The 12,957-nt window shown below is 35.4% G+C and overlaps 3 protein-coding genes and 1 pseudogene across 3 annotated transcripts in view; 3 read left to right on the top strand and 1 right to left on the bottom strand.

Moving 5' to 3' along the window:
• Positions 1-1,089, bottom strand: part of LOC122534080 — a 98,917-nt gene extending 97,828 nt beyond the window's left edge. The window contains exon 1 of the mRNA XM_043664395.1: positions 1,021-1,089. The gene's annotated coding sequence lies outside the window, so the exon portion shown is untranslated. The remainder of the gene's footprint in view (positions 1-1,020) is intronic.
• Positions 1,090-3,195: 2,106 nt separating this feature from the next.
• LOC122534019 lies at positions 3,196-5,523 on the top strand (annotated as a pseudogene).
• A 1,723-nt stretch (positions 5,524-7,246) lies between these two features.
• On the top strand, positions 7,247-8,903 carry LOC122533429. Its single transcript, XM_043663097.1, has 2 exons — positions 7,247-7,405; positions 8,663-8,903. The coding sequence occupies exons 1-2, from the start codon at positions 7,289-7,291 to the stop codon at positions 8,870-8,872; spliced, it is 327 nt and encodes a 108-aa protein (XP_043519032.1). The 5' UTR covers positions 7,247-7,288; the 3' UTR covers positions 8,873-8,903.
• A 2,445-nt stretch (positions 8,904-11,348) lies between these two features.
• LOC122533484 lies at positions 11,349-12,386 on the top strand. The gene is made up of 3 exons (XM_043663251.1): positions 11,349-11,534; positions 11,893-12,043; positions 12,171-12,386. The coding sequence occupies exons 1-3, from the start codon at positions 11,403-11,405 to the stop codon at positions 12,329-12,331; spliced, it is 444 nt and encodes a 147-aa protein (XP_043519186.1). The 5' UTR covers positions 11,349-11,402; the 3' UTR covers positions 12,332-12,386.
• The last annotated feature ends 571 nt before the right edge of the window (positions 12,387-12,957 follow it).

Genomic DNA, 12,957 nt, shown 5'->3' with positions numbered 1-12,957 from the left:
TATTATGAAAATTGAATGTACCATCCCTGGTAAAACTAGCTTGCTAGAGTTTGCTCTGTTTATAAAATTCATTATATCTCATAAACGAAGGCAGATAGGACTTATATTTATGTGACTTTTTTCCATTATTTTTAGGCGTACAATCAGCTCCTGAAGTGGGTCCCACAAGTTACGAAACACCCTGTATATATCTACGGGAACGTTTCCACAAGTTTTTTTACTTTGAATTAACCCTTCTGCGGATCGTGTTCTTCTTGCACTGCAAATTAACGCTTCTAAAGATCACACTCACTCGTTTGCAAATTAAATTTATCTCGCGAGTGACTTAATAGCGAAATAATAGATTTTATTATTTCTATCTCTGTATTCTCCAAATGACGAACCTCATTGAAGATGTTAAATATTATTTCTGTGCAATTATTAAACATTAAATTCTATGCAAGAAATGTTTTAACTGATCCTTCAAACCATGAACATTTAATGGATTTTGGTTCTATGGTAGAACATTTAATTTAGCTTCGGAGAAAGGAATGATTCATACTGTCGTGTCGTCCACACGAAAACGCGTGGAAAATGCAAATTCGAAGAAACGCTGAAAATAGGATTTTAGTGAATGGCCACGCTATTTCTTGTTGAGACTACAAAATGAGAATAATTTGCCCTTGGCCGCTCGAAGCACCTCGCTCTTTTTTCTCTTCTTCCAGTAATTTTTCAAGCAACTGGTCTTCAAGAATTCAAAACGGCACGCCTCGCTGCATTAATGTAAGAAACGAGTATTTTCTTTATCATTTTTCAACAAATTTCAACTTCTTGTTCCACACACGGAGCACTAATTTGTTAGTATTGGACCGTGTTTCTTTTTTCTTCGTTGCATAAAAAATTGCAAACCAAAGATACGTCTTTTTTTTGGAAATGGGTCATTTAAAAAGAAAAAAAAAAAACAGCCTCGAGTCCTAATTTTCGCTTCATTTGTCATTCGTGCTGTTAATTAAATTATTAAACGAAAGGTGTGATAAATACCTGCGAAAGTGATAATCCGCAGCATCACAAGTTATCGTCACTCGTCGGATCCGAGCTGAAACACACAAACACGCGTTTCTTTAACAACGGAATTAACAAGCTCGCATGCTTGAAAAAAGAGAAACAAAAGAAGAAGTGTTGGGAAATTTTTCAACGTTCGATTTTCAAACAAAACGAAAATTACAAAATTTGGGAAATGTCGAAAAATACTAAAGTTAACGCTAAACTTACTGACATACACTTCGTGTATACCTACTCGTATCATGACCGATAAGAGAGACCAAAATGAAAACAGTAATATTTTTACACTCAAAATAATAATGTCAATTTGATGTGTTGTTGACTTTGTCAACAACAGTTTCGACACGTTGATCCTCTACATCATTCTCATTTTCGCAACTAAATATCAATTTCTTTCTCTTTCTGTTTATGTTTATTTAACATATTCTCCTCTTTATTATCCGTCTCTGGGTACTCTAATCCTCTCACTTTACATATTTATATTTATTTGCATATAATTATATTATATACATATATAATTATATATATTTACATATATATTTATACTCAATTACGAAATAGTCGCTAACATTAGACAGAGCTCCTGCGTAAAATTGCCAGTCAACAATGTGTTAAAATAAATAGTTACAGTTTCTTGTTAAAACTCGTAATGCATTTATTGAAAATAATAAACCTTCGTATAAATTGATGACCTGTCAAACACGTTTGAAAACGTGTTTGATGGCGACACGAGGGACGAACGATCGAATTAGCGGAAGAAACGACACGAAGTTGAGGACGCTCCGATCTCGGGGAGGGCGCGGTAATCGCATTATTAAGAACTTCGTCGCGAGGCTCGAGCTGGCTACCGGAAAGGGGGGAACCCGGAATATAGGTTAAGACTCGCACACCAGGCTGGCGATCTTAGTTGCTCGAACCAGTTGAGGAAAAGTCGGCACACACGTAGCAGCCAGATCACCTTGTACAAAGAGAAAAACGCCTCCGGGCATCCATGATCTCCAAAGGGACTTTGCGCGCTCTTCTTCCTCTTAGCGCGCGAAGGAGACTACCCTAATAGCTGGAAACTACGGATTGCCGACCTTTTTCTGCCAAGTCTGCAGAAGTTCGTGATCATCCCCCCCGGGGGCAGAGAGATCTCTCTAATGATTCGCGTAGCACGGCCAAACGATCGGGAAGTGTCGTGATAATGAAAATTTGATGATGAAACTCTCCCCGTCCGAAGACGTAAATGAACGAAGAAACGATCTTCCTGGTCATGAAAATCAAATTTATCTATTTTGGGATAAATAAGTCGGCACACTGCGGTCAATATAATTTTGACAATAATAATATTCTAATTCTTGCCACGCACGTCGAGAACTTTTTCCAAAATTGTAATATTCTCTCAGTTTATTTAAGTAATATTTTCTCAGTATATTTGAGTAAAAAAAAAAAAAAAAAAAAAAAAAAAAAAAAATAGGCAAAACAGATAATAAATTTATTACTTCTCAATGATTTCCATCCAGTGATATCATACCGACGAGATCAAAAAGAAAGCGACTAATTATTGTGTACGGCTCGGTCACTCGTTATGGTCCGCAATCAGTTGCCAAGCGCAAGTGGTTAACCTCTAACGCACGTCGCGAATTTTTTGTCCCAAAATTGCAATATTTTCTCAGTTTTAAAATATATCTAAGTATAAACCAAATACACAGGCAAAACAAATAATAAATTTAGTACTTTTCAATAACTTCTATCCAGTGATATCATACCGACGAGGTCAAAAAGGAAGCGACTAATTATTGTGTACGGTTCGGTCACTCGTTATGGTCCGCAATCAGTTGCCAGGTTAATATTAAGATTAAGTGCCGTGTCGGTCACTGGTGACCCTCCGAAGCAAATTTAGCAAGCATGTGTTAAAAGTTGAAAAACTTTAAAACTACAGGAAAGAATAGTAGCAGAATATTGCTTTCATTGATATTTATTATGTAAACAGTAAATTTAGTGTAATAATTCAATAATAATTTTAATGAGTTCTATTAAAAGAGTTCAGGCAAACACGAGTATGTGGTTACATATATGAATGTTGTAACTTTACTTGGTCTACTAATATTTCTTCTCAGCAGTATTGTATTTTCCTCTTAACAATTTATGCAAAATTTTCTGACACTCGGCATGCTGGATGTAATCGTACTGCGATCTCGCGTAGGTGAACAACTTAACGTGTTAACCACTCGCGCTGGCAACTGATTGCGGACCATAACGAGCGACCAAACCGTATACACAATAGTTCGTCTGTTTTTTGAATTCATCGGTATATCACTGGATAGAAATTACTAAGAAGTAATAAATTTATTATCTGTTTCGCCTGGATTATACTTAAATATACTTAAAATTGAGAGAATATTGCAATTTTTTTAGACAAAATATTCTCAACGTGCACGTCGTTCCAGCGCAAGAGGTTGACTCTTAGCATATTATACTGTTAGGACATTGTACTTGCTCCAGCAAGTACCTGCAATACAGTACAGGGTGGACATTTTACGTGTTGAAAGTAAAGAAAAAAAAAAAAAAAAAAAAATGGGGAAATTCATCGCTTCAAGGTCTGCCTCGTCGTGAGACGAATAACGCGCATACGTGGCATTGTACCCAGCGACATTTCCCTTATTTGTATTCCAGGGGGAAGAGCCGCCAGTATGATAGGAGCCAATGGAGAAATCACAAAAGAACCGTTCAGATAAGTCACGTTCACCTTGACGGACTTTCGGCCCGGTCTATAAAAGAGACGTGGCACGTTCGCCGATGGCGCAGTCACAGTCACAGCGAAACCATAGAAAAATGTTCCGTTCAATTGCCGGTGTCTTGATCGTGGCCCTGTCGCTGCACCAGGCCGCGTTCGCTATCGATGTCTCGCAGGACAAGAACGTACGCGTGGAATTCACCAGCAACGATGCCGTCCAACAAACGAAATCGGTGAGTGACCTCGAAATGGTCGTTCAGCCTGCCAAGCTTTGTCAAGTTCAAGCGCATTCTATTTCAGAGAGACTTTTTTCTTTTGTTGCAATCGATGAAAATAATTCTATTAGGTCTATTGAATTCAAATATCTGACCGAAATTTTGCGAAACTCGAGGAACTTTCTACCAGCAATTTTATTTAGCGAAGCATCACTCCGAGCATTGAATGACGTAGCATTGGAAATAATCATTCAAATGACATTTAAACACGAAATTTCGTTAATCATATTCTTCTGTGTGATATCGTTTAAAGCAGGTACTTTGTTGGAGCAAGTGCAATATACTAACAGTATAATGTGCTAAGAGTTAAAATCTCTTGCGCTGGGAATACTGTGCACGAGAACTTTTTTGTCCCAAAATTGCAATAATCTCTCAGTTTTAAGTATATTTAAGCATAACCCAGACAAAGCAAATAAACAAACTTATTACTTCTCAATAATTTCTATCCAGTTCGAAAAGAAAGGGACGAATTATTGTGTACGAATTATTTGGTCACTCGTTATGGTCCGCAATCAGCTGCCACCGCAAGTAGTTAACGACACATAGTTTCAATCTCTGGAGAAATAACACTCTCCGTCATTTTTTAAACTTTCGCGCGAAGCACTAGGAAACCTTTGGTTCGAGAATTGTAGCATTTCGTGTACGTTAGGTGGGTCCCTATCCTGAGGAACGCGGGCCAGTATTCATCGGGGATCTGATCGCCGGCCAGCGCTACGCAGACGAAACAGTTTTTCGTCGAGTGATCGAGTTCAATAATCCGACCAACACGGTTCAGGGCACAACGTTGGACGTGTCCGTCTCCAGCGGTAAAGTTCCTTGTTCATACTACGAGAATAAAAATCTTCGAGTGTCACGAGCATTCTATTGAAAGTTATATTTCACATAAATTACATAAACGATATTTTCATATAAATTATTATTTTATATAAATCACATTTTTGCGTACTACGTGTTTTCCGTATAGTTTCATTCAGCTTTAAGCTTTAAATCTTCCGTGTGTGTGTGTGTATGTGTGTGTAAGTGTGTGCATATTTGTTCATGACAGTCAAATTTGAAAAACTCAAAAAATTTCGGTGTGTATGTGTCATTATGCAAATAACGCGATTTCCTTTCTTACAGGCGCGATTCATTACATCAGTGCCCGGAACGTACAAGGCAGTCAGGCAGTTGTCTGTGGCAGCTCGAACGCTCTAGGGGCAAGCAAAACCAGCATTAGTCTTCGAGTACCGCCAAATTCCTTGGCCACTTTGAACATGGTTGTTGCGGCGCACGATCGTAATCGCAAGTTTTAAAACGAAGACACCATCGTATCGATTCGCCGCTATACTCTCTCTCTTTTTTTTCTTCTTTCATCGTTAAGAGATATCTTTCGGGGAAAAAGCACGAAGGAAGCACGTTTCAATTGTACGCCAATGAGCACCACAGCACATTGACGTTTCTTTCTTTCAGTGGAATGTAAAATAAGTAATAAACACCTTTTGCGTAAAATCGTGCGTTTTACTTTTGTTTCAATTCGAATTTGTTAATTTACGTTTTTTTTTTCTCTCAATCAAACACAAGAATCATTGCTTTGCACTTTTCAGTACCTCGTCGATGATTTTCAATCGATATTGAGGGACATAGTTATTATGTTCTTAATATTTCTCGAGTTTGATGTGAGAAGGAATGACAAGATAGAAACTAACAAAGCAGTCGCCAAAAATTTTTAATATAAATTTTTATAAAATTTTTAATAGAAATTTGTTGAAAATAAATGCCAAATACCTGAGTGTTAAATACTGCGATTACAGTTCAAGTTAAACTGACAGAAAATGATGTTAAACTGGCAGTAAATCTTCTCGAAAGTTAAAATTAATTCTTTTAGGCACTTTAAAACGCGTTCACTAATCAAACTATACATTAAATAATCATTTCCTCGTATAAATGATTTTTCACATACTATATTTGCACGATATATTAAATAGATAGCAGACAGCATAAATTTAAATTTAAGTTATTGTAAAATATTGAAATAAATTGTTGACTAGATATATTAATTAAACTTATCCTCATTCCAAAGTCTGACTTTACTCCTACAGTTTGTTAATTAATATTTCTATGATTAAAACACATTAATCTAATATTTAATAAAATTCTTTATGTTTGATTAATAAATAGATGTTTGAAGATAATTTTTTTTTTTTTTTGCTTCTAAAGTACTGAAGGATAAATTATCTAGTTTACTGTGATAGAGTGATCCTCTTTCCTTCGATTGGAAAATAAATTTTAAATCATCGTAGTTGACTAAAATGACGTCGCGCGATAGTGATTACTGATCGTTTGTGTCATTAAACATTTGATTGCGAGTTTTGCTCGTTGGACACTTTCAATTGAACAATCGAAGTGTTAAATTACGCGCGTTTTGTGCACTTCAATCATACGATAGAGATATCTGTACGTGGAATGAAGTATATGAACTTTTCAAAGGAAATGTATATCTAACACATTTATCTATACAGGATGTCATTTATCTTCAGACGTAAATACGAACTTTTCGCAATAGAAATTTTCCAAAACAGTCGATGGTTTCATTCTGATTGGAAGATCAATTCTGTGATAATCGTAAAAATTTGTAAAAATAATCGTAAAAATTTTTCTCTCAAAAGAAACTAAACAACTATCCAATACGTTTAAATAGAATACGATCTGAACAAAAGTGTTCTGAATAAGTCGTCGGTAAATCACGGATTTGCGAACGCTGACTCGATAAAGATATTGAAAATTAATTAATTTTCTACACGTGGACTATTTTATCTCATAAAATCTACGGAAACATCAAAAGATTTTATCACTTTCAATCATGGATTAATCTATTTCGTAAAAACTCGATAAACATCAATTGAGACATGTTGTTGAACAAACTACTAAAAAATCGTAAGCACGTGAAAATGATATTTTATATTTGTCAAACTAATGTATCTTCAACTAATTCGTTCAAAAACAATAATGATGAGTCATCAATACACGATAAAATATAACAATAATAATCGTGACGTAATAATAATAAAATTAATGAAGGTACAAAAAATAAAAATCACAAAATTATAATAGCAAAAATACGTGAATGACGCGTAACATTATGCCAGGAAACATTTTTTCTATCTACACTCGAGATTAGTCAATAGAATAATCGTAGAAGCATTTAGATAAGATGCGAAAATTTCCAATTTCGGATATAAAAGAGCTGTTCACACCTTCTCGACACTGATACAAAATGTCTCGTTTAATCGTCACTGTCTTCATCGTGGTCCTGGCACAGGCCATCTTTGCCATCGATTTTCCAAAACCTAAAGTTGTCACTTTGGAACTCACCGAGAAAGATCTGAGACCGGTAAGTGGCTTTAAGATCTCCCCCCCCTTCCTTCTCTCTTTCTCTTTTTCGACACAACAGAATTCGAAGAAAATATCCAATTTCTTTGCTCTTAGATTTATTTTAACACGAACGTCGCTTCAGTGAAAGATGTTCGAAAAAATCTGATTTGAACGTTGCAATTTGTAAAATTTTCGAAGTTTTTATAGTAGAGCCGGCTAACTGGCGGTCCGTATGCTCTTGCCCCTACAAAGCTTTGTTTTAAAGAATCATAAAGCTTTTATCACACCAAATCAGTCGAAAAAAAAAAAAAAACGAAGAGACAGTTAGTTAACCCTCTGACTACTGAACCTCAGCATCCCGTGCCGGGGTCATTTTGACCCACACGGATATCCCACTAATGCATTTAGGATAATGCAGACGGCTCACCGATACTGTATAGAGTGACGAGGTCCTCACCAATATTGTACCAACACAGTGACAGACACCCGACTCTTATAAGAACATGTAGGAGTATACGGAACAAATAATAATAGTCACATGAATAATAAAGTTATATATATTTACTATACATTTATGTCATTCACTGTCAGGAACGTCTTGTGCAGATTGAGCAAAAGAAGACAAAGAAAGATTGCTCGTTGGCAATGAACAACGGAAAAAGAACAAAAATAATAATAAAAACAGTAAATTAATGATAAAAATAGTAAAATATTAAAATAGTGCTAAAAACTAAAATCTAAATAGTAAACACAAAAATAATATCAAATACTAAATACTAAATACTAAAAAAAAAAATAATACAAACTATTAAATACTAAATACTAAAATACTAAAACAATACTAAAACAATAATGAAAACACTAAAATATAAAATAAACTTTAAAATAAAAAACTGCTTCGATTTGCCGCACACGTATTTCTTCCTCAGAACGTTACCAGAAACTGATTTTTTTCGTAGTCGTCACTTCGGTAATTTGGTGAACGCATGGCACACAGATCACTAACACAAGCAGCTCCCAGCACAGGTCAAAACTGTGACCCCGGCACAGTAGGCGGAGGGTTAATATTTGAATATCGTTAGAGCTCGTCAATGTCGAAATAAAGACATATATTTGTTTCTGACTTTTTGTAATATGGCTCGAATAGACAGTCATTTAATATTTTAATATTGTTAGAAGCCGTTAATGTCAAAGTAAAGAATTATATTCGTTTCTGACTTTTTGTGATACAACTCGGTTTCGAACGTTCCTTTTCACACCTTTTGTTTTTTAACAGGCAACTTATGCTGCTCCACGTGAGAATTCATTCATCGGAGACCTCTTTATCGGCGAACTCCGAGGCGACGAGCAATTTTACGTCGGTGAAACTGAATACGAGAATGATTCGACTTCGGTATTGACGTTAGAATTGACACTGAATGTAAATAGCGGTAAGATTCCTCACTACACGCATCTTTACTCTTGCAAACCAAGAGCACAGGTTTGAACTTGAATTGACAGCTGACGTTTCACTTTGAAAAAGTGACGAGAAAAGAATTGCGAGAAAAATCTCAGAGGCGTTGGACAATCTTCGAGAACGAAAGTTGCTTCCTCCTTAGCTATATGATTAAAAAAAACATTTTTGAAAAAAAGTTAACACAGACCAGTCAAAGTAAAGACTTCACACTTTAAAATGAGATCCAACTGGATTGTGTGTAACACGTTTGCTTTTTGAAGTTGTAGCAATTTAACCACGTCTGTATCGTTGCAAATATTTTCAATGTATTCGTTTTCTTTTTTTCATAGGAATCATTAATGTCTTAAATGTCGAGAACGTAAGGAACAGCGGATCGGTTGTATGTGCCACGGCAAACACCTTAGGATCAAATAAGAGCGTCCTCAACGTCCGAATTCCAGCCAACTCTCGCCTCAACTTAATCGTTATCATCGGAGCGCATTAATGAAAATAACTATTCTCTTCACTACATTCTGTTGTATAATTTTCCATCATATCCCCAAAACAAAAAATGGAATGTTTTGTTCGAATAAATAAACGTAGTAAGTAGACGCTGATCAAAAAACTGACTGAGTACGTTAATTGAATTATTAGTCCAGATCACCAATTTCACTCATATCCTGTCTTTCATCAACTTACGTTGAATGAAAATATCGACATATCGATGTACGTACACTTGTTTAGATTAATTGACGATAGATGGCGTGTGAACATTGTCATTTCCTTCGTTTTTTTTTCACAATCTTTCGGTAGAGTTTCGTGCTGAATCCAATTGCACGTAATTCAACGTAAGCGTTATCTTCGTCAAGAAGTGTCAGCTTCTCACGAGCTGGATTATAATACTAATTGCCTAAGTATCACTCATTCGTTTTAGGAAATATTTGATCGTAAGTTAAATCTGACTGGTTATATCTGTGATTTATCATTTGCTGTATGGGTTTGAAAAATTTAATTGCTTCTAGATTTAGAGGCGATTGATACTGATTCTGTCTGATTGATACTGAGGTAAAGCGCAGACTGATCCCATTCTAATTCTTTATTTATATTGATAATACAGTACAACACAATTCTGAAAAACTCAATCAGAGGGACATTTGAATTTTATTCCATTTCAAAAACTTGTTGTTGGTAGAAACAAGTTTGCCACGCGTAAGTGCTGTCACGAAACCTGGTAAATTCAATATGACTCCTATTGTTTCCAGAAAACAGTTGTAGCTTTCATTGTGAACGAATAGAAACTTCCACTCGTAACGAATCAGTCACGCAGTTGCTTCAGCACTTCTGATAAGTCGAATTCCTTAAATATATAACCGATGAAATACTCATTCACAATCACATCTAAATACAAGTTTAGAAATTAGCATAAGCGAATTTAAAAATCTAAATTATTTTTAATTGCAGGAGAGGAAATTTCGTCTGTTTAAAAATTTTTTAATTTTGAGATATAAAAGAACAGACGATAGGTAATTATCTAACACAGAGCCAGAGGTTAACTGGCAACCCGCGAGCTTTTATCCCCACTTTCTATCTCGACGCAGTGGAGGGGGTAGCGCTAGCAATCAGATAAGTGGGGGTAACGGCCGCCAGTTAGCCACTTGTCTAACGTATTTAAACAGACATACACAGATATCTTTAAAAAAAGAAGAAGAGACTAATCTTTCTTATTTTATTTGTCTCGTCCGTTTATCTAATCTAAAGTGACCATCGAGTAATGAGTTACTTGTAATAACAGAAAGAATCATCATGCATGAAAAGCAATTTTCAACGGTCTCTCTTTTGGAATAGTTCGATCACAGTGTTGATCGATCTATATATCAGAAGATTACATTACCGAATGATGACCCAATTATGGAAAGATAACTGTTCAAAGCACAAATAATATTTTATAATGTTGCGTTTGAAGCAACCGTTCATTTGAGTCACTTTGAATTATCAATTATTCACAAACGATATCTCGTTTATCATACTCAATTTCCTCTCTTGAGATTGAAAACCTGATATCCGACATCTATTATTATCAAATGGAATATTAAGAAAAGTAAAATACAAAGCCGCAATGCAAACTTTGCTGCATCAAGAAGAAAAGAAAGAATTGAAGAGAAATTTCAGAGTAACGTTACTTATGAAATTCTAAATTCGCGATGCAACTGACCCTTGCGTTATTATTACCACAGAATGCGACCGTCAGTATATCGAATATTTCAGAGTAACGACGCGATTGCTCCTCTAGCGACCAGGAATGTTTGGAAAATTTTATTTCGCAACTCTGAAGCTCGGCTATTTCTGAAATTAATTCTCAGTCGAGTCATAATATTCACCGAATTGGCTCCAATTATGTAATTAGAAGTTAAAACGCGATGCTCTTCTCGATAACTTTTATATCGAGAAAGAAGCAGATAAAATCGCCAAATTGTTCGATAAGTCACGAGCATTTCGACGAACTTTCTAATCTAAAGAGTATAAAAAGAGCAGATCTCCCGAATGATGTAGTTACAGTTTACCGTGACAATACCGTGCAATAATGTCTCGTTCGATCGCTGCCGTCTTCATCTTCGTGGCCCTAGCAGTGCAGGCCACTTTTGCACTTATTGATTATTCTCGTGAAACCGTTACCTTGGAACTCACCGACGAAGATCTCGTACAAGCAAGACCGGTGAGTGATCGGAAGGCTTTCTTTCCAAATTTACGAAGTGAAATCACGAAATTCGATTAACCTTCTCGCTGTATATTCAAAATTCATTATTGTTCATTCTTTACGTAGTAGTTCCTTTCCAAATTTAAGTCAGGGCACACGAAATTAACGAAATTCAAATTAATTCTTTCGCCGTGTTTTCAAAATTATGATCGGAGGACGACTAACCGCTGTTGATATTTTACATACTAGTTTAGTCGTTCATTGACAAAATTGCGATTACAGACTGACTTACGATTTCTACACAATCATTCTATACAACGTTCTCGCAGAAAATTTGGTTACAATTTCCTCGTTTCTTAAAAAAAAAAAAAAACAGGGTACTTATATCGAGCCATACGCTGCCGTGCATCTCGGAAACCTCGACGTTGGCAAACACGTCGAGGGTGAAGAAACTTACAACAGAGTGATTACGAAAGAAAACACCCACGACATAATTCTGCTGTATACTCTGAACTTGAAGATGAATGGTAAGGATCTCTCGCGCTCTTGAGTTTGCAGAATAAAATTATCGATAAAAATCATCGTTGCTACGAAAAGAGATACTGACGAGAAAGGAAAAGAAAGAAAAATATTCATGTAACGTCTCTTTTACAGGAGTCATCAACTTCGTAACCGTCCACAATGTAGAAGACAGCCAAGCAGTAGTTTGCATCAATGAAAACGTCTTGGGAAGAAGTAAAGGCAGCATCGTCGTTCGAATCGCGCCGCACTCCGTGGCCAAATTGAACATACTCGTCGGCATGCACCAACAATAAGCGAAAATAATTATTTTTCTTTCGTATAATATAATCTTGCACCTTCGTTTCGTACGCAGATGATTATTGACGTGTTGAACTCAAATAATAAACAATGTGGGACATGTGACGATCGAATTTGTTACCATTTCTCATCTTAAACTGGACGAAAGTATTCGCACACTTGGTGAAATATCTAAACTGTTATATAACTTCAAAGAAAAAAAGACAACAATTGGCTTCGTTTTAAAGTACGAAGCCTCCACTATGACAGCCCTACGTTAACTCTTTTTCCAATCATGTAGCAGTTTTGTCAAAATTCGAGTGCCTCTAAGAACGATAAAAAAAACTTTCCTCGTGACTAAACTTTTCTCTAATGATTAAAATTTTCTCTGATGACTAAAAAACATCAAATTAAAAAAAAAACTACTGTTTATTTAAACAAACTACTACTAATTAGTAAAAATACCAAATTTTAAAAAACTATCAAATTTAAAATACCAAATTTTAAAATACTACCATTTATTTAAACAAACTACTACTAGTTAATAAAAATACCAAATTTTAAAAAAACTATCAAATTTAAAATACCAAATTTTAAAATACTACCATTTATTTAAACAAACTACTACTAGTTAATAAAAATA

This window comes from Frieseomelitta varia, unplaced genomic scaffold (assembly GCF_011392965.1).
Source record: "Frieseomelitta varia isolate USP_RPSP 00005682 unplaced genomic scaffold, Fvar_1.2 scaffold_146, whole genome shotgun sequence".
NCBI classification, from domain to species: Eukaryota; Metazoa; Arthropoda; class Insecta; order Hymenoptera; family Apidae; genus Frieseomelitta; species Frieseomelitta varia.
This window is presented reverse-complemented; position numbering and strand designations above follow the sequence as displayed.

Coding starts and splice junctions, on each gene's coding strand:
- LOC122533484 (XM_043663251.1), top strand. CDS start 11,403: ATGTCTCGTTCGATCGCTGCCGTCTTCATCTTCGTGGCCCTAGCAGTG. Junction 11,535..11,892: donor ATCTCGTACAAGCAAGACCG/GTGAGTGATCGG, acceptor AAAAAAAAACAG/GGTACTTATATCGAGCCATA. Junction 12,044..12,170: donor TCTGAACTTGAAGATGAATG/GTAAGGATCTCT, acceptor TCTCTTTTACAG/GAGTCATCAACTTCGTAACC.
- LOC122533429 (XM_043663097.1), top strand. CDS start 7,289: ATGTCTCGTTTAATCGTCACTGTCTTCATCGTGGTCCTGGCACAGGCC. Junction 7,406..8,662: donor CCGAGAAAGATCTGAGACCG/GTAAGTGGCTTT, acceptor GTTTTTTAACAG/GCAACTTATGCTGCTCCACG.